Below are 21,150 nucleotides of genomic sequence, written 5' to 3'. Positions count from 1 at the left end.
TTTGTTTCAAGTCATGTCTTGCTTTAAACAAACTTACTAAAATCAATAAGGAGATTTAAAAATTACAATAATAGTTGACTCTCAAGAAAAACAGCCCTGTGTACTCGAACTGCGCGGCGTGTGGCTGGACGGGATGCGGCCGGTTGCAGAGATAACCAGCTCTTGGCTGCGGGGACGGTGGGCTAGGACGACATTCAGGAGCCGGGCTTGGGCGACTGCCTGGGGGCGGAGGGTGCCGTTGGCAGCTTCAGAAAGGAGAGTGAGAGGCAGATGTGGGGGTATTTGTTCTCCGGCACGTTTGTTTCCTCCTTCCTGGCGTGCACCCCACGCTTTTTACTGCGCCCTGTCTGCGATCAGGACCAGGCCCCCTTCCCCTCGGGATCCCAGCACCCATGCGCTTCAGCAGCGCAACTAATTGCTGTTGGCTCAGGAAATGTGCGGAATATGCAGGAAGGGACGCCGTGCCTTACAGCGACCGGCAGGGACTCGGTCGTCCCCGAGCCCAGCCGCCCTCCCAGCTCCGGCCAGGATGTTGGAGGTGGGTGACCGCGAAGAGGTCGGCGGGGGGCGGGGGCCGCAGTCTTTGTGCCCGGGCAGCTCCCGGCTCCCGCCGCTGGGGGGCGGCCTCCGCCCCGCCGACCCCCGACAATAGCGCGAGGGGTGGGGAGCGCGCGGTCCCGGAAACTTTTCCCCGGCGCCTTCGCCACCGCCGCCGCCCGCGCCCGGGAGCGCGCCCTTCTCTGCCTGCGGTCGGTGCGCTCGGCTGGAGCCGCCGCGGCGGAACGGAACCCAGAGAAGGGGACGCGGGGCGGCGAAGCTCGGGGCTGCCCGCGGCGAGGGAGGCTGCGCCCAGGTTCCCGGCCCCGCGCCGCGCGCCCAGCCGCGCCATGGGGGAGGCGCCCAGCCCCGCGCCCGCGCTCTGGGACTGGGACTACCTGGACCGCTGCTTCGCCCGCCACCGCGTCTGCATCTCCTTCGGCCTGTGGATCTGCGCCTCCTCCTGCTGGATCGCCGCCCACGCGCTGTAATGGGGCCCGGGGTCGGGGGGCTGTCGGGCGGGGAAACGGGCGCCACGCCCCTGCTGCTCCCTCTCAGAAACCTAGAGGAGGGGGCGGAAAGGGGGATGAAGGAGATGGCTCAGTAATAGGATCCAATGGAACATTGCTCTGTAGACTGAAGTGGGATACTTGTTTCCGGATCCCACGCACAGGGAAGCTGGGCTGTGAGCCAAAGGGAGGAGGCTGGGTGGTGCAGCGGATGGGGCCCCGAGGACACCGCGAGCCCTGGGTGCTGTTGTCAGCCCTTCTCCATTGACTCGCGGTGTGACCTGGGCAAGCTCCAGAACCTCTCTGGGCCTCCTATGACCGGAGATAATACCTCATAGGATGATGGGAGGATTCGATGAATCAGTACCGTTAAAGCACTTAGTAAATGCTCATTAAACATCATTTGTATTGCTCCAGCTAGGCCACCAACTCTTAGGACCTTGGCAAGTCCCTTGACGTTTCTGGCCTCAGTTTACCCAAAGTCCTCTTAGGTGGGAAGGGAGGTAGTGATGATCCAACTGGCCTGTCTTTGCCCTGGTCTGTCCAGCACCTGGACGGGTTTGTCCAGATGCCCACCGTAGCGTAAGTTCTAAGAGTGAATCTCCAGGTCCTCAGCCGCTCTGTCCTAGGCATGGAAATCCACTAGCAGTGCTCAGGATGGTGCCGCCCAAGCATCCCCTGGCAGGGTTGAAAGGACCAGCACCCCTGGGAGAGGTTAGAACTGTCTCCCCGTAGGCACTCAGTGGATATTCTCCTAAGGCATTTGGTCGTATTGCAGAGATTCTGCAGCCCCACTACCCAGTGACTGGAATGCAAATAAAAAAGACGCCTAGAACATTTACTGTGGGCCCAGTGTTGCATTCATTAACTCATTCAATGCCTGCCACTCACAATATCAGCACCAGGAGGTTGGTGCTGTTACCCCCACTTTCAGTAGGGAACCCTGAGGTTCTGAGAGGTTAAATAACTTGTCTGAGTGAAAGGAAAGAACCAAAACCCCAGATCCTATTGAAAAGGGGCAGGCTGGTAAAAGAGATTAAACTGTCCAGATCAGAGGCTGGAAACTAACAAGGCACTGGACACGCATTATCCTTTTGTTCCTCACAGCTGTCCTCAGACCAGCACTGTTAGGCACTTTGCCAACCTTGGAGGGGTTAAGAGTGAGCCTCTGCTTCTCACCCTGCCTGGGATCTGGACATACCCATTTGTTTTCAGGGCCTTGCCATCCCTGAACCTCCCCTGCTCCCCTTTCTCTTAGAAGAATGTGTCTTCGGAGTGGTGTGTGGACTAGGTTGAGGTCAGCTGGAACCCTGGCCCCAAGAGCTGGGGAAGTGGCTGAGAACAACAGGGTACGGAGCAGAGACCCTGCGGGTGAAGCCAGAAGACCACCATTAGCTCACCTTCTCACCAGAGGCCTCAGTTTTGTCCTCTCAAATGGGAGGGTTGATATAAATTATTTCTAATTTGGGTCCACCTCTGGGAGTCTCCAGTTTAAGAATCTCCACTCCTTGGTCTTGAATTGGTTTTAGGAGCCCAGGGCCCAGATTCCAGTTGATGTTGCCACTGTGAGCTTCAGGCTTGGGCCAGCAGGTCAGGAGATGTTTAGAAAGCCAAGAGCCTTCTGTCCTCATCCACCATTCCCAAGGACAGGCGCTCAGAATCAGCTAAATAGTCCTAAGGATGTGGAATGAGTACCACCCTCTGGTGGGTGGAAATGAAGCCAGAGCTGCCGCCCTGCCTCAGTGTCTCCAGAGGAATGTAGCAAGGAGGCATGTACGACAGCATGTTTCAGAGGCCCTATCAGTGACGCTGATAGAAACAGCCAGCCCCTTCCTGCCCTTCCGTGCATCTTCTCCGGTGGATATGGACTGGGGAGGGGCTGTAAGGGGAGAAGCGACAGTGGGGGCACTGAGGGAGGGACAGCTCAAAGTGCCAAAAGGGCTCTGTGTGTGAAGAACATGGACACAGGCCAGCAGAAGCCAGGCTGCCCCACTTCACAGATGGTTTAGAAGAATTTCACTTGAATGTATTTCAGAAAAACAAGTTGTCTTTTTAATTCAGGCAATTAACTGTGCTCTGCAGTTATCTGCAGTGGTTGGGTTACTTTTTTTTTTTTTTTTTTTTGAGACGGAGTCTCGCTTTGTCGCCCAGGCTGGAGTGCAGTGGCGCGATCTCAGCTCACTGCAACCTCTGCCTCCTGGGTTCAAGCAATTCTCCTGCCTCAGCCTCCCAAGTAGCTGGGATTACAGGCACTCGCCACTACACCCGGCTAGTTTTTGTATTTTTAGTAGAGACAGGGTTTCACCATGTTGGCCAGGATGGTCTCGAACTCCTGAGCTCAGAGGATCCTCCTGCCTCGGCCTCCCAAAGTGCTGGGATTACAGGCGTTGAGCCACCGTACCCAGCCTGAGTTACTTTTATAACCCTTCTGTTTCCTTTTCAAAAATAAAACCTGATGGCTACTTTTTCAGTGCTAAGTGGGGGGTCATCAAATGGAGCCATCCTGATTTGGAGTCGGAAAGTAATTCCTCTTCGCCCAAAGAGGCGGTGTCTTCACATCTCATGAGGTCTAGCTCCTGCCATGGGCGTCTGGACAGGCGGCTCTGGAGTCTTCTGATTGTTTCCCATCTGTAAACTAAGTTCAAAAACACGTCCTAAATACCGTGGGCAGAAAGCACTCCCTGACGATGCAGAGTCACAGTTGCCCTTTTCAGATGCACGAGTTTGGGTCCAAACTCATGGTTCCTGTGTTCTGTCCACACCCCTGTCACCCCAGGCTTCTGTATCTGAGATGTGCACAGAAATCCAGACAGGACCAGTCGGCGCTATGTGCTGCGTGCTGCCTCCTGACCAGTTTGTGTGACACCGTCGGGGCTGTTCTGGCCAGACAGCTCACAATCCAGGTATGTTGGGCCCACAGCTGACAGTGGCTTAGGCCAGCACTAAGAGAGGCCTGGCTTTTCTCTCTGCTGCAGCCGTGGTGGCTTCTGTCTTGTTGCTTCAACATGCATAGCACAGTGTCACCTCAGAACCTGTGCCTTGCTGTTCTTTCTGCCCCGTTCAGAAGCTCTTGTTCCTGATATCCACTTGGCTCCCTGCTTAGTCCTTCAAGTCTTTGCTCAAAAGTCACTTCTCATGGCCGGGAGCGGTGGCTCACACTGTAATCAGCACTTTGGGAGGCCGAGGCGGGCGGATCACTTGAGGTCAGGAGTTCGAGACCAGCCTGGCCAACATGGTGAAACCCTGTCTCTACTAAAAATACAAAAATTAGCCAGATGTGGTGCACGCCTGTAATCCCAGCTACTTGGGAGGTTGAGGCAGGGAGCATCACTTGAACCTGGGAGGCAGAGGTTGCAGTGAGCCGAGATCACCCCACTGCACTCCAGCCTGGGTGACAGAGCGAGACTCTGTCTCAAAAAACAAGCAAAAAAAAAAAAAGTCACCTTCTCAATAAGACCTCCCCTGCTTACAATGGTGACCCACCTCTTCCATCAGTGTTCTGGATTCCCTTATTCTAATCTATTTTTTTTTCTATAGCTTAATCCCTAATACACCATATACTTTACTTATATGTATTTCTTTTTTTCTTTCTTTTTGAGACAGAGTCTTGCTCTGTCGCCCAGGCTGGAGTGCAATGGCGTGGTCTTGGCTCACCACAGCCTCCGTCTCCTGGGTTCAAGCAATTCTCCTGCCTCAGCCGAGTAACTGGGATTACAGGCGCATACTACCACACCAGCTAATTTTTTGTGTTTTTAATAGAGACGGGGTTTCACCATTTTGCCCAGGCTGGTCTCGAACTCCTGAGCTCAGGACAACCTGCCTGCCTCGGCCTCCCAACGTGCTAGGATTACAGGCCTGAGCCACCACGCCTGACCTGTTTATTCTTGTATGTGAACTCCCATTAGAGTGTCAGCTCTACAAGGGCAAGGATTTGTTCACTGCTGTATCCCCATCACTTAAAACAGCACCTGGCACCTAGTAAGTGCCCAATAAATAGTCATTTAGAGCTTTGACCCAGCCCCAGCTTATGTAGGGTGGCTGAATCCTTTCCCAGGTAGTGGTGTAGGCTTTGGGGCAAGTGAGAAGTACTTTCAAGTTTCCCAAAAGCCTAGGCCCTCAAACAAACCTGTGTGGAAGGCTCCCATCCCAAAACACATATCCACAGGAAAACCTGTTGTGCCCTCCTGGGGAGGCACCTCATGGGACTGGTCTTGGTCTTATGCCCATCCAGGTAGAAATGAAGGAAGGCAGCTCAGTGGGCAGAGCACAGATTTGGAGCATTCTAGACCCTGCTTCAAGCAGTGTTGTCTCAAAAGCAAATCACCTTTCATTTTGGGTGCCCATTCTCATTAGCTAATAGAATACAATAGGGCCAGCTGGGCGCAGTGGTTCATGCCTGCAATCCCAGCACTTTGGGAGGCTGAGGTGGGCAGATTGCCTGAGGTCAGGAGATCGAGACCAGCCTGGCCAACATGGAGAAAACTAGCTGGGTGTGGTGGCGTGTGCCTGTAGTCCCAGCTACTCAGTGGGCTGAGGCAGGAGAATCACTTGAACCTGGGAGGCAGAGGTTGCAGTAAGCCGAGATCATGCCACTGCACTCCAGCCTGGGCAACAGCAAGACTTCATCTCAAAAAAAAAAAAAAATACAATAGGTCCCAGCTCAAGTCCAATAATAATATTTATTAAAAACTACCCCGTTTCTACTAAAAATACAAAAAAAAATTAGCCGAGCGTGGTGGCGGGTGCCTGTAGTCCCAGCTTCTCGGGAGGCTGAGGCAGGAGAATGGCGTGAACCCAGGAGGTGGAGCTTGCAGTGAGCCGAGATCGCGCCACTGTGCTCCAGCCTGGGCAACAGAGTGAGACTCCGTCTCAAAAAAAAAAAAAAAACTTAACTACATACTTGGCACTACAGACCGTTTTGTGTTGACTCCTGGAATCCCAGCATCCTATGACATGAGTGTCCTCATTATTCCTGTTCTACAGATGTAGAGACTAAAGCATAGAGAGGTTAAGGGTCACCCATCTAGTAAGTAGCAGTACCAAGATTCCGCGATTCAAACTCCACAATGCAAGTTCTTCACCGCTAACTCTACTATCAGAGGAGCTGGTGCCTTTAGAGGTAGTTTGCTTTCCCATGGATACTGGTCTAAACACTGCCCATGTACTGTCTCAAGTAAGGTTCCTGACAGTCTTTGAGGGAGGCACTGTTAGTTTGCTCGTTTTACAGATGGGGAAACTGAGGGCCAGAGAAGCTCAGTGGGCCAAAGGTACACAGCAGAGACTGCCTCACGCAGTGGGAAGCGTGTGGAATAGAGCTGGAGGGCTGGGCTCTTATCCCAACCCTACTGGTGGGCATCTGCATACCTTAGGTTCAATCATATAAACACCTCATCTCCTCATCAGCCAAGTGGACATGATAATGGACTTTTCCGGGGTTGGTGGGAGGTGTCCCTGGAGGAGTACATGAGGAAGCACCGCATCAGTGTAACCTTTGCGATACAGGGTCCCGGATGACAAACTCTGTAGGGGCTGAGGAAAGATGCTTGAATGCCAAGACTCTCTTCCCGTTTGCTCCCAGGTTTTCACTGGTGCCTACCTAGCAGCTATTGACTTAGTGAACTTTATGTTCATTCTCTTCCCAGTCTGTGGATCCAAATTCAAGTCTAACTCAGGTGAGTGTGTGGCTGTCTTTTCCTGTCTTTATTCACCCATTCATTCATCAGCATGCCGAATGCCTACTCCTTATCACTCCCTGAGTGGGCCCCAGCCAGGCACAAAGGAGAAGAGCTGGGCACGGTGGCTCACGCCAGTAATCCCAGCACTGTGGGAGACCGAGGTGGGCAGATCACGAGGTCAAGAGATCGAGACCATCCTGGCCAACATGGTGAAACCCCTGTCTCTACTAAAAATACAAAAATTAGCCGAGTGTGGTGGCGGGCGCCTGTAGTTCCAGCTTCTTGGGAAGCTGAGGCAGGAGAATTGCTTGAACCCGGGAGGCGGAGGTTGCAGTGAGCTGAGATTGCGCCGTTGCACTCCAGCCTGGGCGACAGAGCGAGACTCCATCTCAAAAACAAACAAAAAACAAAAACAACACCCCCCCCCCAAAAAAAAGGAGAGGATCTCGTTAGGGCTGCCAGCTTGGAGGTGTGTGCACACTGTGGGCAGCCAGAGGGAGGGAAGGGCTGCTGGTGTCAAGGAAGCATGGGGTACTAGAGCTGGGGCCACAGGCAGCGCACTCCAGGCACACAGAGCAGCATGGGCAAAGGCTAGGAGGAGGTGTGGAGCAGAGGGCATGGGCATGAGCAGTGATAGCTTAGTGTGCAAGTTCGGGGTGGTCAAACGAAGCTTCACAGCTACTGGAAGTGGATGCCAGGAATGGGCACGGGGCACCACAGACACAGCAGGACTTGGAAATGACTGGGCCAGGATGAGTGGCCCCGAGTATCTGCGGTTGCAGCTCCTTGAGAAGGGTCAGCCGTGTGCTTGGGCCCTTGTTCGAAGAGGGGATGAGGGGGCCGGGCGTGGTGGCCCACACCTGTAATCCCAGCACTTTGGGAGGCCGAGGCAAGCAGATCATTTTAAGGTCAGGAGTTCAAGACCAGCCTGGCCAACATGGTGAAACCCTGTCTCTACTAAAAAAATACGAAAATTAGCTGGATGCGGTGGCATGCACCTATAATCCCAGCTACTCGGGAGGCTGAGGCAGGAGAATTGCTTAAACCCGGGAACTGGAGGTTGCAGATCGCACAACTGCACTCCAACGTGGGCAACAAGAGCAAAACTCAGTCTCAAAAAAAAAAGGGGATAAACCAAGTGGTGCGGTGGCTCATGCCTGTAATCCCAGCACTTTGGGAGGCTGAGTTAGGAAGATTGCTTGAGGCCAAAAGTTTGAGGCCAGCCTGGGCAACATAGCAAGACCCTATCCCTACAAACATTTTTAAAAGTAGCTGGGCATGATGGTGCATGCCTGTGGTCCCAGCTGTTTGGGAGACTGAGGTGGGAGGATCACTTGAGCCCAGGAGGTGGAGGCTGCAGTGAGCTGTGATTGTGCCACTGCACTCCAGCCTAGGTGACAGAGCAAGACCCTGTCTCAAAAATAAATCAGAGGGGATGCAGCATCAGTGTGTAGTGCAGGATGCCCTCAGCGGCTCAGTGCTGCCCAGAAGAGAAATGCTCTTCTTAGAGTTTCTCAGGAGAGAGCTGGGCAGTGGCTTACACCCGGAATCCCAGCCACTCATGAGGCCAAGGTGGGAGATTGCTTGAGCCCAGGAGTTCAACTCTAGCCTGGGCAACCTAGTGAGACCTCATCTCTAAAAGAAAAGATAAACAGAATTGCTCAGAGGAGTGCCTATCTTACAGTTCAAGGACAAAGACACTGCTCATTGCTGTTTGTCCTGCGCACAGTTCCCACTGGTGCTGTCGCTGATTCACTGGTCAATGCTTGTACTACACTTGTACTAGTTCTGCTCTGCGGAGATTGTAGAAACCACCAGGGGATGGTGCCTTATCCTTAGGAGCTCTAGTCCAGAAAAGGCACTGCTATCTGCATGCAGGTGCATACGAGAGAAGATAATGTCATCTCTGCCTGAGGAAGGAGAACAACACGTTATGGGGGCGGGGTGTGCAGTCAGTGGTGGAGAGGAAAGGCTCCTTGAAGAGGTGATACAACTACAGGGCCCTGAAGGGTGGGGAGGAGCTGGCCTGCAGAATAACGTGGGAACCCGCTTTAGCATCATGTGGGGAGCTGACACCAGTTCTTCCCACGCAGCTATCTGATCTGACAAGGTCTGGGTTCCAGGAGCCATGTGGGATTTTGGTGTCTATTGCAGATCAGGAAGCCCGAGAGAGGAAGAGGAGGCGGCAGCTCAGGGCCAGTATGTTTGCCCTGGCCCTGCCGCTGAGCCTGGGCCCGTGCTGGGCTCTCTGGGTTGCTGTCCCGAAGGCTTCAGCCACCATCCGGGGGCCGCAGCGGAGGCTGCTGGCGAGCCTGCTGCCGGTGAGGCTGGGCCACCGTGGGAAGGACTCGGGGTACTGCATGTCCTGCCAAATGCCCAGGGTGGGATGAGGCAGGGGCTGGGGGAGTGGGGTTAAGCCTTCCTTTGTTGGAAGAAACCCTCTAAAAGCAGAAAAGGACTTCTGAGCTTTGGCTGTTTCTTGGGGCACATGGGCAGTCTCTGCAGAGTGCTGATGGTGGATCACCTGTTCGTTCTTGCAGGAAAATACTGAGATCCTCGGCTACCTGCTGGGTAGCGTTGCCGCCTTTGGCTCCTGGGCTTCTCGGATCCCCCCCCTCTCCAGAATTGTGAGGCCGGGGGTGGGGCTGGGACTGTGGGTCACATGGCAGGTCTCAGGGCATCTGGGAGCATCCTGAGAGGGTCATGAGGCGGGGGTGTGGCGTCACCGTGTGTGCATGCACGTGGACTCAGCTTTTTCGGAAGAGCCTTAGTGTGTATGACAGCAAGGAGTGGGTGTGTGTGGAAAATGGGCAGCCAACCCAGGGTGTCCTGAGGACGGCGGGAGCCTCTCGGGGAAAGCCCGTGTGTTCTTCCCCATTTCCTATAGCAAATGAAAAGCAGGCTCTGAGGAAAAAGCCCCTGAGGCTAAATCCATGAGAGAAAGAGATCTGAGAGACTCCAGGCAGCCAGGTATGAGGTTCTGTGTAGATCTTAGGCCGGGCGTGGGGGCTCACGCCTGGAATCCCAGCACTTTGGGAGGCCGAGGCGGGCGGATCACTTGAGGTCAGGAGTTTGAGACCAGCCTGACCAACACAGTGAAACCCTGTCTCTACTAAAATCCAAAAATTAGCCAGGCGTGGTGGTGCATGCTTATAATCCCAGCTACTCTGGAGGCTGAGGCGGAGAATCGCTTGAACCCGGGAGGCAGAGGTTGCAGTGAGCTGAGATTGCGCCACTGCACTCCAGCCTGGGCAACAAGAGCAAAACTCCATCTGAAAAAAAAAAAAGAGTGTCTTATTGGCAGGCATTCTCCAGGCATCCACGTTGAGGGAGGCCCTGTGTCGGCCAGCGCTGTAGGGAGTAAGATGTGAGCAGGGACGAGCGCTTGCCCTCCGGGAGCTCACAGTCTCATGGAAGACACGGGAATGTGAAGCAGCATCTCCTAACGCTTCAAGAAAGACAGAAACAAATGTTTGGGGTTTCAGAAGAGAGAGAGAAGGCTCCTACGCTCTTCAAATGAGCAAGGGTGAAAACTGTTTACACCGCCAGACCGTGGGGTGGTGGGGAGGCGTCATGTTACCTCAGAAGGGAACGTGAATTTGAGGACACAGGCTAGGGTAAGGCCATCGGCAGAGGAGAGCACACAGGAAAAGCCCCCATGCGTGAAAGCGCCTGAGAAACAGCGAGACACTGTGGACGTGTGACAGCTGCTCTGCCAAGTTTCCTCTGCAGACGACTCTGAGACAACTGTTCCCATCTCACTGACGGAACAGTGGGCAAACTCAACTCCATGGCATGTCGTAGGCCCATTTAGTCTGAAAAGAATCAGCTGGGCGCAGTGGCTCACGCCTGTAATCCCAGCACTTCGGGAGGCCGAGGCGGGTGGATCACCTGAGGTCAGGAGTTCAAGGCCATCCTGGCCAACATGCTGAAACCCCGTCTCTACCAAAAATACAAAAACTAGCCAGGCGTGGTGGCGGGTGCCTGTAATCCCAGCTACTCTGGAGGCCGAGGCAGGGAGGATCACTTGAATCCAGGAGGTGGGGGTTGCAGTGAGCCGAGATCGTGCCGCTGCATTCCAGCCTAGGTGACTGAGCACTACTCCATCTAAAAGAAAAATTACTTGCCCAAGAGCATCTTGCTTGAATAGCAGCTCCAGGGGAACAGGATTCAGGGCTGGAGGGTTGTTTGCGGTTGTTGGTGAAGGCAGTGAAGCTGCATTCTATGCTGTGACTGCCAGAAGCCTCGCGGGGCCTGGGCCTCATCAGCAGCTGTGCTGTCTTTAGATTAATGGAGGGGAGAGTGGTGAGCACTGGGCTCAGCTCAGCAGCCCACCGGGGTGGCTCACCAGGGTGGTGTCAGAGCTGGGAGACCACATTGCACGAAGGCCTTTGAAGAAGCTGGCACCGTGCCCTGGCCACCGGTAGTAGCTCCCTAGGGCTGTCGTAACAAAGTGCCACTAACTTTCAACAACAGAAGTTTATTGTCTTGGTGCCATCGGTCAGAAGTCTGAGATCAAGGTGCCGGCAGGGCCGTGCTCCCTCTGCAGGCACTAGGGAAGCATCTGTTCCAGGCCTCGCTCCTCTCCCAGGTTCGGGTAGCTCCTTGGCTTGTGGTAACCCTGGGTTTCACGCGGCCTTCCCCTCCGTACCTTTCTGTGTCCGACTTGCTCCTTTTTATAACGACATTGGAATAGGACCCATCCTAATGACCTCATCTTGACTTGATCATCCACAAAGACCCTATTTCCAAATAAGGTCACATTCACAGACACTGGGGGTTGGGACTTCAACATCTTTTCTTTTTTTTTGAGACAGAGTCTCGCTCTGTTGCCCAGACTGGAGTGCATGACGCAATCTCAGCTGACTGCAGCCTCTGCCTCCCGGGTTCCAGTGATTCTGTGCCTCAGCCTCCCAAGTAGCTGGGATTACAGGCGCACGCCACCACACCCGGCTAATTTTTGTATTTTTAGTAGAAACGAGATTTCACCATGTTGGCCAGGCTGGTCTCAAACTACTGACCTCAAGTGATCTGCCCGCCCTGGCCTCCCCGAGTGCTAGGATCACAGGTTTGAGCCACCACGCCCAGCCTAGGGACTTCAACATCTTTTGGGGGCACACATTGCAACTCATAACACCACCCCACCTAAAACAGCCCCCAGGCCAGCCCCACCACTGTGTCCCCTCACTCTGCTTTATTTTTTTCAGAGCATCTGTAACAACCTGAAATGTGCCCCTTTATTTTCCCGGTTGCTGCCCGGTCCTGAGGTGGAATGTTAGCACCTTGAGGGCAGTGGCCTTGTCTGTGTCATTTCCCACTGCATTGCAGGCACCTGGGGCCCGATCATGGTAGGGGTCAGCAAACACTTAGAGAGCAATTTAATCTGGCCTGGAAAAAAGGAAGCTGATGAGTGCAGGAATCAGAAGGGCTGTGTGGGGGCAGAAAGAGCAGCCTTGTTCTCTTAAGTCTCAGAGAACAGAACCAAGACAGGGAAGAGGTTGGGGGTGGGCTCCTTCCTGGTATTTTTTTTTTTTTTTTTTTGAGACGGGGTTTCACTTGTCAGCCAGGCTGGAGTGCAATAGCGCGATCTTGGCTCACTGCAAACTCCGCCTCCTGGGTTCAAGCGATTCTTCTGCCTCAGCCTCCCGAGTAGCTGGAACTACAGGCATGCACCACCACGCCCAGCTAATTTTTGTATTTTTAGTAGAGACGGGGTTTCTCCATGTTGGCCAGGCTGGTCTCGAACTCCTGACATTCGGTGATCCACCCGCCTCGGCCTTCTAAAGTGCTGGGATTACAGGTGTGAGCCACTGTGCCCGGCCCCTTCCTGTTGAGTAAAAGGAAGAACTTCAGGGTAAGACACTGCACAGTGCCCAGCATCTGGAGAGCCGCCAGCATTACCCCTGCCTTAGGAGGTAGTCGTCTCCCCATCACTACAAGGTATTGAAGCCTGAGGACCCCTGGGCAGGACGATAGGGTGAGATTGCCCTGGGGACTCAGGAAAGGAAACATGCCGTATTTCTAGGGAAGGAGCTGCTGCCGCCTCTCAGTGACTCTGGTTCCAGGAGGAAGAGCCCAGAGCTAGGGTTCCCTTCATAGGGAGAAACCCAGCAGGGTTTGGGGTGTTCTGGGAAGCCAGGCCAGCATGGCTTCAGACCCTGGCTCTCCCAGAAGCTGCTCCTAATTTGGCCATGGTGAGGTTGCTGAGGAGAAGATGGCTGGGTGGCTTTGGTGAGAAAGTTCCCGTTGCTCCAGGAGTGAGTCCTTGAATGGGACAGGGGTACGAAACACCCACTGATGAGTGAAGCGTTGTGCTGACACCAGGAGTCCTGGCAGCTGCAGAGACCATCCGAGGCCTGTCCTGCCTCCAGCCCCTTGCATGGATGTGCCAGGCAGCCCAGGCTGGAGCGTGCCGCCGGCCTCCGTCCTGTCTGTAGGCAAGGCCTGCCTAGGTTGGAGAGGGACTGCCATGTCTCATCCAGTCACAATCCAGTTCCGTTCTTGAAGCAGTGGTTAAGCATCTACTGTATGTCTGGCACTGCAGATAAATAGAGCTCTCTATTTTTTTCAGGGTCGGCCCCAGGACTGACCCTGAGAAGAGACTGATTTGGAGGACAGTGGGCACTGTCGCTGGCTTAGCATGCGAGCGAGGGCAGAGGGCTCCCCAGTGCGGTTCATCCTGAGCAGCAGCAAGAGCAAGGCCAAGAGGCAGGAGGCCCAGGCCCAGCCCCGCTCTGCCCACCACCTCCCCTCTGGCCGTCAGTGTACTCTGTAACATGGTGCTGGGTGGTTAGGTCAGGGGGCCCCAAGCACCTTTAGCCATAGCAGTGCTGCTTCCTGTGTGAGATATGAAGGGCCGATGGGAAAGGGCGTCGTCTCCACCCTCAGCCTCTGGGCCCAGTGGGCCAGGGCTCACCCTCCCAGCCGGCTGCTCCACGGAGAAGCGTGGGACTCTGCTCTCTCGGTTAAGCAGTCTTCAGGGGGCAGGCCAGACACAGGGAGGCCTGGGGACAAAACTGGAGGGGACACAGAAGGAAATGTGACACTCTTAAGGATTGTTTTTGAGAATTAAATTTAAAATGGGACAAAATCGGCCAAAACATGCTTTTTCTCCTGAATTTTTCCCATTCCCTAGCCAAGGCCTATATATCTGTAAATATGGTCACCAAATGAACATATTTAATGACTCATCTAATGAGTTTATATATATATATTATATATAGTATATATATATTATATATAGTTTATATATATATTATATATAGTTTATATATAGTTTATATATATTATATATAGTTTATATATATTATATATAGTTTATATATTATATGTAGTTTATATATATTATATATAGTTTTTATATATTATATATATAGTTTATATATATTATGTGTGTAGTTTATATATATTATATATAGTTTATATATATTATATATATAGTTTATATATATTATATACATAGATTATATATTATATATAGTTTATATATAATATATAGTTTATATATAATATATAAACTACATTTTATATGTATTATATATAAACTGAATTATATATATAAACTAAATTATAAACTTAACTATATATAATTTAATTTATATAAAACTAAATTATATAAAAATTATAATTTATATATATGAACTCATCTAATGAATTATAATTTAGTTTATTTATAACTCATCTAATGAGTTTAATATATAAACTATAATTTTTATTCATATATTTATATAAGTATATAATCAGAAATATATAGTGTTTGTGTATATACATATTCATATATATATAGCGACTTTCTGTATATAAAGGCTACTTACATATAAATATAAATAGTGCATATTTCCTTTTATTGAACCAATAGTTTTATTACGTATTCTCCAGAAATGTTCTCTTGGCTTTAAAATTTCCAGAATATCATCTCTCATTTTTCGGATCTTCCCCATGTGACCTGGGTCAGAATCAGTGGTCCCAGGGAGAGAAGCGCCAGGCCTCAGCTCTTCTGATTCAGTCTCTGTGTTAGGCTGTTCTTGTGTTGCTCTAAAGGATTGCCTCAGGCTGGGTCACTTATAAAGAAACGAGGTGTAATTGGCTCACGGTTTTGCAGGCTCCCAAGCATGATGCCAGCATCTGCTGGGCTTCTGCGGAGGCCTCCGGGAACTTTTACTCATGGCGGAAGGCAAAGTGTGAGCAGGCAGAGAGAGGGAGAGAGAGCCAGATCTCAGGAGAACTCACTCTCTATCGCGAGGACAGCACCCAGGGGATGGTGCCAAACCATTCATGAGAAATCCACCCCATGATCCAACCACCTCCCCCCAGGCCCCACCTCCGACACTGGGGATTACGACTCAACATGAGATCTTGGGGGACAAATGTCCAAACCATCCCAGTCCCCCTCACTTTCTCCCAGCGGACATTGGTAAGCCGATGGCCAGCGTCAGGTGCTGGGCACTGAGATGGTGAGGACCCCTGCCCAGCTCTCAGGAGCCCTCTGACTGTGTAAAGAGCTGAGTCATGATCAATCAAAGGTACTCTGCTGGAGGGATGTGTTAGGGCCCACCAGAAAAGGGAGTTGCTTGCTCCCCTTAGGGTGGAGTTGGTAAGGGGAGGTTTCCCAGAGTTAAGTTGAAGCCAGGTTCTGAGGGATGAGTAGGAGTTTGACAGGCAGAAGAAGCAGCTCGAGCAAAAGCTGGAAGTCTAACAGAAGCATTGTCCTGGGGGACTGGCTGCGGGCAGAGGGCTTGCCCCGCAACCTGCTGTGCCACTGAGGGCCCTGGGTCTTGTGATCTGCTGCTTCTCCCACCCAGCTCCTCCCTCTCTCTGCCCAGTGCCGGGGGAAGACATTTCCCTCCATCCACCTGTGGACCCGGCTCCTGTCGGCCCTGGCTGGCCTCCTCTATGCTTCAGCCATTGTGGCCCACGACCGGCAGCCTGAGTACCTGCTGCGGGCCACACCCTGGTTCCTGACCTCCCTCGGCCGTGCAGCTCTGGACCTCGCTGTATCCACCCCAGGCCTGGGGAGCTCCCTGCTTGCAACCAGAGGAGGCCTGTGTCTCCTCCTCTCACTGCCCCTGCCCCACCCTCCTTTTCTCTTGCTAGATGGAGCTCTCCCAGCAGTCAGGGAGTGGTTTGAAGCTTGGGGCAGGCAAACACAAATGCAATTATTTGTAGTTTTATGTTTCCTTTTTTTTTTTTTTTTTTTCTTTTGAGATGGAGTCTCGCTGTGTTACCCAGGCTGGAGTGTAGTGGCGTGACCTGATCTCGGCTCACTGCAGCTTCACCTCCCAATTTCAAGCAATTCTCCTGCCTCAGCCTCCCGAGTAGCTGGGACTACAGGTGCATGCCAACACATCTGGCTAATTTTTGTATTTTTAGTGGAGACTAAAAAGTTTTGTATTTTTAGATGCTGACTGTGGTTAATGGCTATGGCGTGTTGGTGGTGGGGTGTGTGTGAAGGCAAGACAGGGCCACACCGTCTTCAGGCGCTAAGAGGGGAATCTTCGCTTGCCTCTTCCAGCCGCTAGTGGCTCCTGGTGTCCCTTGACGCATGGCAGCATCGTTTTCATTTCTGCCTCACCCTTCACGTGGCCTTCTTCCCTTTGTGTATCTTCATGTGTCTCCTTTTCTTATAGGGACCCCAGCTGTTGGAGTTAGGGCCCAGTCCAATCCACTATGACTTCATTGTCTAATTGTATCAGCAAGGACCCTATTTCCGAATAAGGTCACCGTCTGGGCCGGGCGCGGTGGCTCACCCCTGTAATCCCAGCATTTTGGGAAGCCAAGACGGGTGGATCACCTGAGGTCAGGAGTTTGAGACCAGCCTGGCCAACACGGTGAAACCCCGTCTCTACTAAAAGCACAAAAATTACCCGGGCATGATGGCAGATGCCTGTAATCCCAGCTACTTGGGAGGCTGAGGCAAGAGAATCGCTTGAACTGGGGAGGCAGGGGTTGCAGTGAGCTAAGATCATACCACCGCACTCCAGCCTGGGTGACAGAGCGAGACTCCGTCTCAAAAAAAAAAGGTCACATTCAGAGGTGGACCTGAATTTTGAGGGACAGTATTCAACCCACCACATGTATTGTCACTGGAAGCCAGGCCCGTCAAGAAAGATGTTTTCCAAAATGCTTTAGTTTGGCAAATATTTACCAAGTCCTTGTTAGGGACGTGGTCACAGTGGATGCGGGGCCCTCGTGGGGACAGGAATATTCACCCTAGCCCTGTCTTCAGATGAACTCCTCTCTGTCCCAGGCAGGATAATACGGGGGAGGGAGGAAAGCAGGTGAGTAGGGAAGGGTGTGGCAACGTGGTGTGAAGGGGTGAAGGGCCGCGCTAGGCAGCTGGAATATTCTGCTTCCTACCTTAACTTACACCATCTCAGATTATTTTCCTTTCGTGTGTGATGAAGAGCAAGATGAGACAGGCCTTAGGATTTGCCAAGGAAGCCAGAGAGAGCCCTGACACCCAAGCCCTTTTGACGTGTGCAGAGAAAGAGGAAGAAAACCAGGAGGCGAGGAACGAGGACAAGGTCTCTCTGGCTGGGAAACTCTGGTCCCAGCAACAGTATCTTGAGAAACAGCAGGATACTGCGGACGTGTGAAAGCTGCCTGCCGAGTGTTCTCTGCAGGCTACTCAGACAGCTGTCCTGTCTTGCTGAGGGAACAGTGGCCAAACCTAACACATGACATGTAACGGGCCCATCCTGTTTACTGGCATGGAGTGGACGGGGCAGTGAGCCTCCATGAGGGCCAGGGCTTGGGAACTCCAGAAGTCCCTCCCTGCTTGCCCAGTTGGTCACTTTATTTTTTTTTTAATCTATTGATTGATTGATTGATCGATTGAGATGGAGTCTTGCTCTGTTGCCCAGGCTGGAGTGCAGTAACACAATCTCAGCTCACTGCAACCTCCATCTCCCAGGTTCAAGTGATTCTCCTGCCTCGGCCTCCCAAGTTGCTGGGATTACAGGCACATGTCACCACGCCCGGCTAATTTTTTGTATTTTTAGTAGAGACGGATGGTGTTTCACCATGTTGGCCAGGCTGGTCTCGAACTCCTCACCTCAGGTGATCTGCCCACCTTGGCCTCCCAAAGTGCTGGGATTACAGGCATGAGCCGTGGTACCCAGCCCGGTTGGTCACTTTAAAAACTACCGTTTATGTTCAAAGCTAAGGGAAGCCTGAATGCCATAGGATCCTCTGGTTTCCCAATTATACAAATGTTTTGAAATTTTTTTGATCACGTAATGACTTATATTTTTAGCATTGTAGATGGAATAGTCAAATGCCCACTTGATGCTTTTGAATAATTTACTTACTGGTAGTTGAGTTCACATGCTACATACCTTAATATATTCATTTTTAGATAATGTCATTTTCGGCCGGGTGCAGTGGCTCATGCCTGTAATCCCAGCACTTTGGGTGGCCAAGGCAGGCGAATTGCTTGAGCTCAGGAGCTCAAGACTAGCCTGGGCAACAGGGTGAAACCCTGCCTCTACCAAAAATACAAAAAAAAATTGGCTGGGTGTGGTGGTGCACGCCTGTAGTTGCAGCTACTTAGGAGGCTAAGGCAGGAGGATCTCTTGATCCTGGAGGCAGAGGTTGCAGTGAGCCAAGATGGCGCCACTGCACTACAACCTGAGCTACAGAGTGAGACCCCATCTCAAAAACATAAATAAATTATATGATTTTCACTCATATTACTTCAAAAATTGTATTCCCACTTTCACGTGCATCTTTAGCATCCACATCATTACCACCACCTCTCACAGTGCTCCAGAGTCTGTCATCATGCCCAGCTACGTGATCCAGCCTTTGGGGATCGGCTTGTGATGCTGCCTCTAAAAAGCCCTCTCAAGCCACAAGGACCCATTTGCTATTTGTGGTCACTGCAATGTAACTACTTACTCTATTCCTTGTGTTTTTTTGTTTTTTTTTGTTTTGTTTTGTTTTTTGAGACAGAGTTTTGCTCTGTTGCCCAGGCTGGAGTGCCCTGGCACGATCTTGGCTCACTGCAACCTCCGCCTCCCAGGTTCAAGCGATTCTCCTGCCTCAGCCTCCTGAGTAGCAGGGATTGCAGGCATGCGCCACCATGCCCGGCTAATTTTGTGTTTTTAGTAGAGACTGGGTTTCTCCATGTCGGTCAGGCTGGTCTCGAACTCCCGACCTCAGATGATCCGCCCACCTCGGCCTCCCAAAGTGCTGGGATTACAGGCGTGAGCTACCAGGCCCGGCCTATTTCCTGTTTTTTTTTTATGCTAGAAATCTGATCTTTAAAAGTGTTGTTTAGGAGGCCAGGCGCAGTGGCTCATGCCTGTAATCCCACACTTTGGGAGGCTGAGGCAGGTGCATCACGAGGTCAGGAGTTCAAGACCAGCCTGACCAATGTGGTGAAACCCCTGTCTCTACTAAAAATATAAAAATTAGCCGGGTGTGGTGGCACACGCCTGTAATTCCAGCTACTCAGGAGGCTGAGGCAGGAGAATTGCTTGAACCTGGGAGGCGGAGGTTGCCGTGAGCCGAGATCGTGCCATTGCACTCCAGCCTAGGCAACAAGAGCACAACTCTGTCTCAAGAAAAAACTTTTTTTTAAAAGTGTTGATTAAGCCAGGCACGGTAGCTCATGCCTGTAATCCCAGCACTTTGGGAGGCCGAGACGGGCCGATTGCCTGAGCTCAGGAGTTCGAGACCAGCCTGGGCAACATGGTGAAACTCCGTCTCTACTTAAAAATACAAAAATCAGCTGGGCGTGGTGGTGGGCGCCTGTAATCCCAGCTACTCAGGAGGCTGAGACACGAGAATCGCTTGAACCAAGGAGGCGGAGGTTGCGGTGAGCCGGGATTGTGCCACTGTACTCCAGCCTGGGCAACAAAGTGAAACTCTGTCTCAAGAAAATAAATAAATATATAAATAAAAATAAAAAATAAGTGTCGTTTACAGTAATATCAAACCTTTACAATTATGTCATGCCACCAGCTAAAGTTAATGTGTCTCCTTTTATTGATTTAAACAGATGACCTCTACAAGTAGCCAGAACTTACTCTAATTGAGGCCATTTGTCTTCATCAAAAGTTTTTGGTTCCAAATAGTTGAGAAAGTAACTCAAAGAAAGCTTGTAAGGACTTGAATATAAAGTGCCTCCCTCTTTTCTAAGATTTCTATTTTTTTTTTTTTTTGAAAAAATTCTCATCTATTACCTGGGCTCTTCACTAACTTAGATAGTGGGTGTGAGGCTGTGAGTCACCTCCTCCGTAGCCAGGATGGAGGAAGTGATGGGGAGTGCATTTGGACCGACAAAAACAAAAACTGCCCCTCCGAATGTTCTCCAAATGGCTTAACAATGTGATCCAACTGAGTCCGTGAAATAGAAGGTCGTGGTGTGTGTGACGCAGAGGAAAGCATTTTTCATATAGGTGCCCAGACCAAAGAGCCATGTTTCCGTGAGGCCCTAGTGGGAAGTTATTTTCATTTCTTGCTAGCAACTGGTAGGAAATTATATTCCAAAAGGGGGCCAAAATATTAACAGAGCCCTGTGTGTCTTGGAATTCTGAAGAGAGAAGTAGAAGCCTCTGGAGTCTCTAGCAGTTCTTCAGAGCAATGGTTCTCAAAGTGTGGGCCGTAGACCAGGATTACCTGGGAAATTGTGAGAAATGCAGATTTGGGGGCTCCACCTAGATCTCCTGAATCTGAAACTGAGGGTGTGGTCCAGCAATCTGTATTTTATTTATTTATTTATTTATTTATTTATTTATTTTTGAGATGGAGTCTCACTGTTGTCCAGGCCGGAGTGCAGTGGCATGATCTCAGCTCGCTGCAACCTCCACCTCCTGGGTTCAAGCGATTCTTCTGCCTCAGCCTCCCGCGTAGCTAGGATTACAGACACACGCCACCTTGCCCGGCCAATTTTTGTATTTTTAGTAGAGACAGGGTTTCACCATGTGGACCAGGCTGGTCTCGCACTCCTAACCTCAGGTGATCAGCCTGCCTCGGCCTCCCAAAGTGCTGGGATGACAGGCGTGAGCCACCGCACCCGGCCGCAATCTGTATTTTAGCAAAGCCCACAGGGTGCTTCTGATGTGCGCCAAGGTTAGAGAAGCACAGCTTTGCAAAAGCACTTATTTGGCACCTATTGCAGTGGTTCCCAAACTTGGCTCCACGTTAGAATCATCTGGGGAGCGTTTAAACGATCCACTTCCCGGTTGCATCTCATACCAATGAAATCAGAATGTCTGGAGGTGGGAAGTAAACATTCGTTGTTTTGTTTTGTTTGTACGACAGGGTCTCACTCTGTCCCCTAGGCTGGAAGGCAGTGCCTCGATCACAGCTTCACTCCAGATCGCTGCTCAGCTGGGGATCTTAAAAAGCAGAATAGGCCAGGTGTGGTGGCTCACGCCTGTCATCCCAGCACTTTGGGAGGCCGAAGTGGGAGGGTCACTCAT

General features: G+C 51.6%; 1 protein-coding gene across 12 annotated transcripts in view; it reads left to right on the top strand.

Moving 5' to 3' along the window:
* The window catches only part of TMEM44 (transmembrane protein 44), a 45,246-nt gene continuing 24,096 nt past the window's right edge, over positions 1 to 21,150 (top strand). For 3 of the 12 annotated variants that reach the window (XM_063662570.1, XM_063662569.1, XM_063662578.1), the window contains exons 1-7: positions 9 to 538; positions 3,823 to 3,949; positions 6,625 to 6,718; positions 8,876 to 9,042; positions 9,262 to 9,348; positions 15,544 to 15,714; positions 17,098 to 17,244. In XM_063662570.1, coding sequence (XP_063518640.1) covers positions 393 to 538; positions 3,823 to 3,949; positions 6,625 to 6,718; positions 8,876 to 9,042; positions 9,262 to 9,348; positions 15,544 to 15,714; positions 17,098 to 17,244 — 939 coding nt within the window. In that variant the 5' untranslated portion in view covers positions 9 to 392. Of the gene's footprint in view, positions 539 to 608; positions 1,025 to 3,822; positions 3,950 to 6,624; positions 6,719 to 8,875; positions 9,043 to 9,261; positions 9,349 to 15,543; positions 15,715 to 17,097; positions 17,245 to 21,150 lie in introns of those variants that run through there. The other 9 variants (XM_063662579.1, XM_054483802.2, XM_063662575.1 and 6 more) reach the window with 8 other exon arrangements.

The sequence above is a fragment of the Pongo pygmaeus genome, chromosome 2 (assembly GCF_028885625.2).
Source record: "Pongo pygmaeus isolate AG05252 chromosome 2, NHGRI_mPonPyg2-v2.0_pri, whole genome shotgun sequence".
Lineage (NCBI taxonomy): Eukaryota > Metazoa > Chordata > Mammalia > Primates > Hominidae > Pongo > Pongo pygmaeus.
Note: the sequence above shows the minus strand (reverse complement) of the source record. Positions and strands in the feature narration are given on the sequence as shown.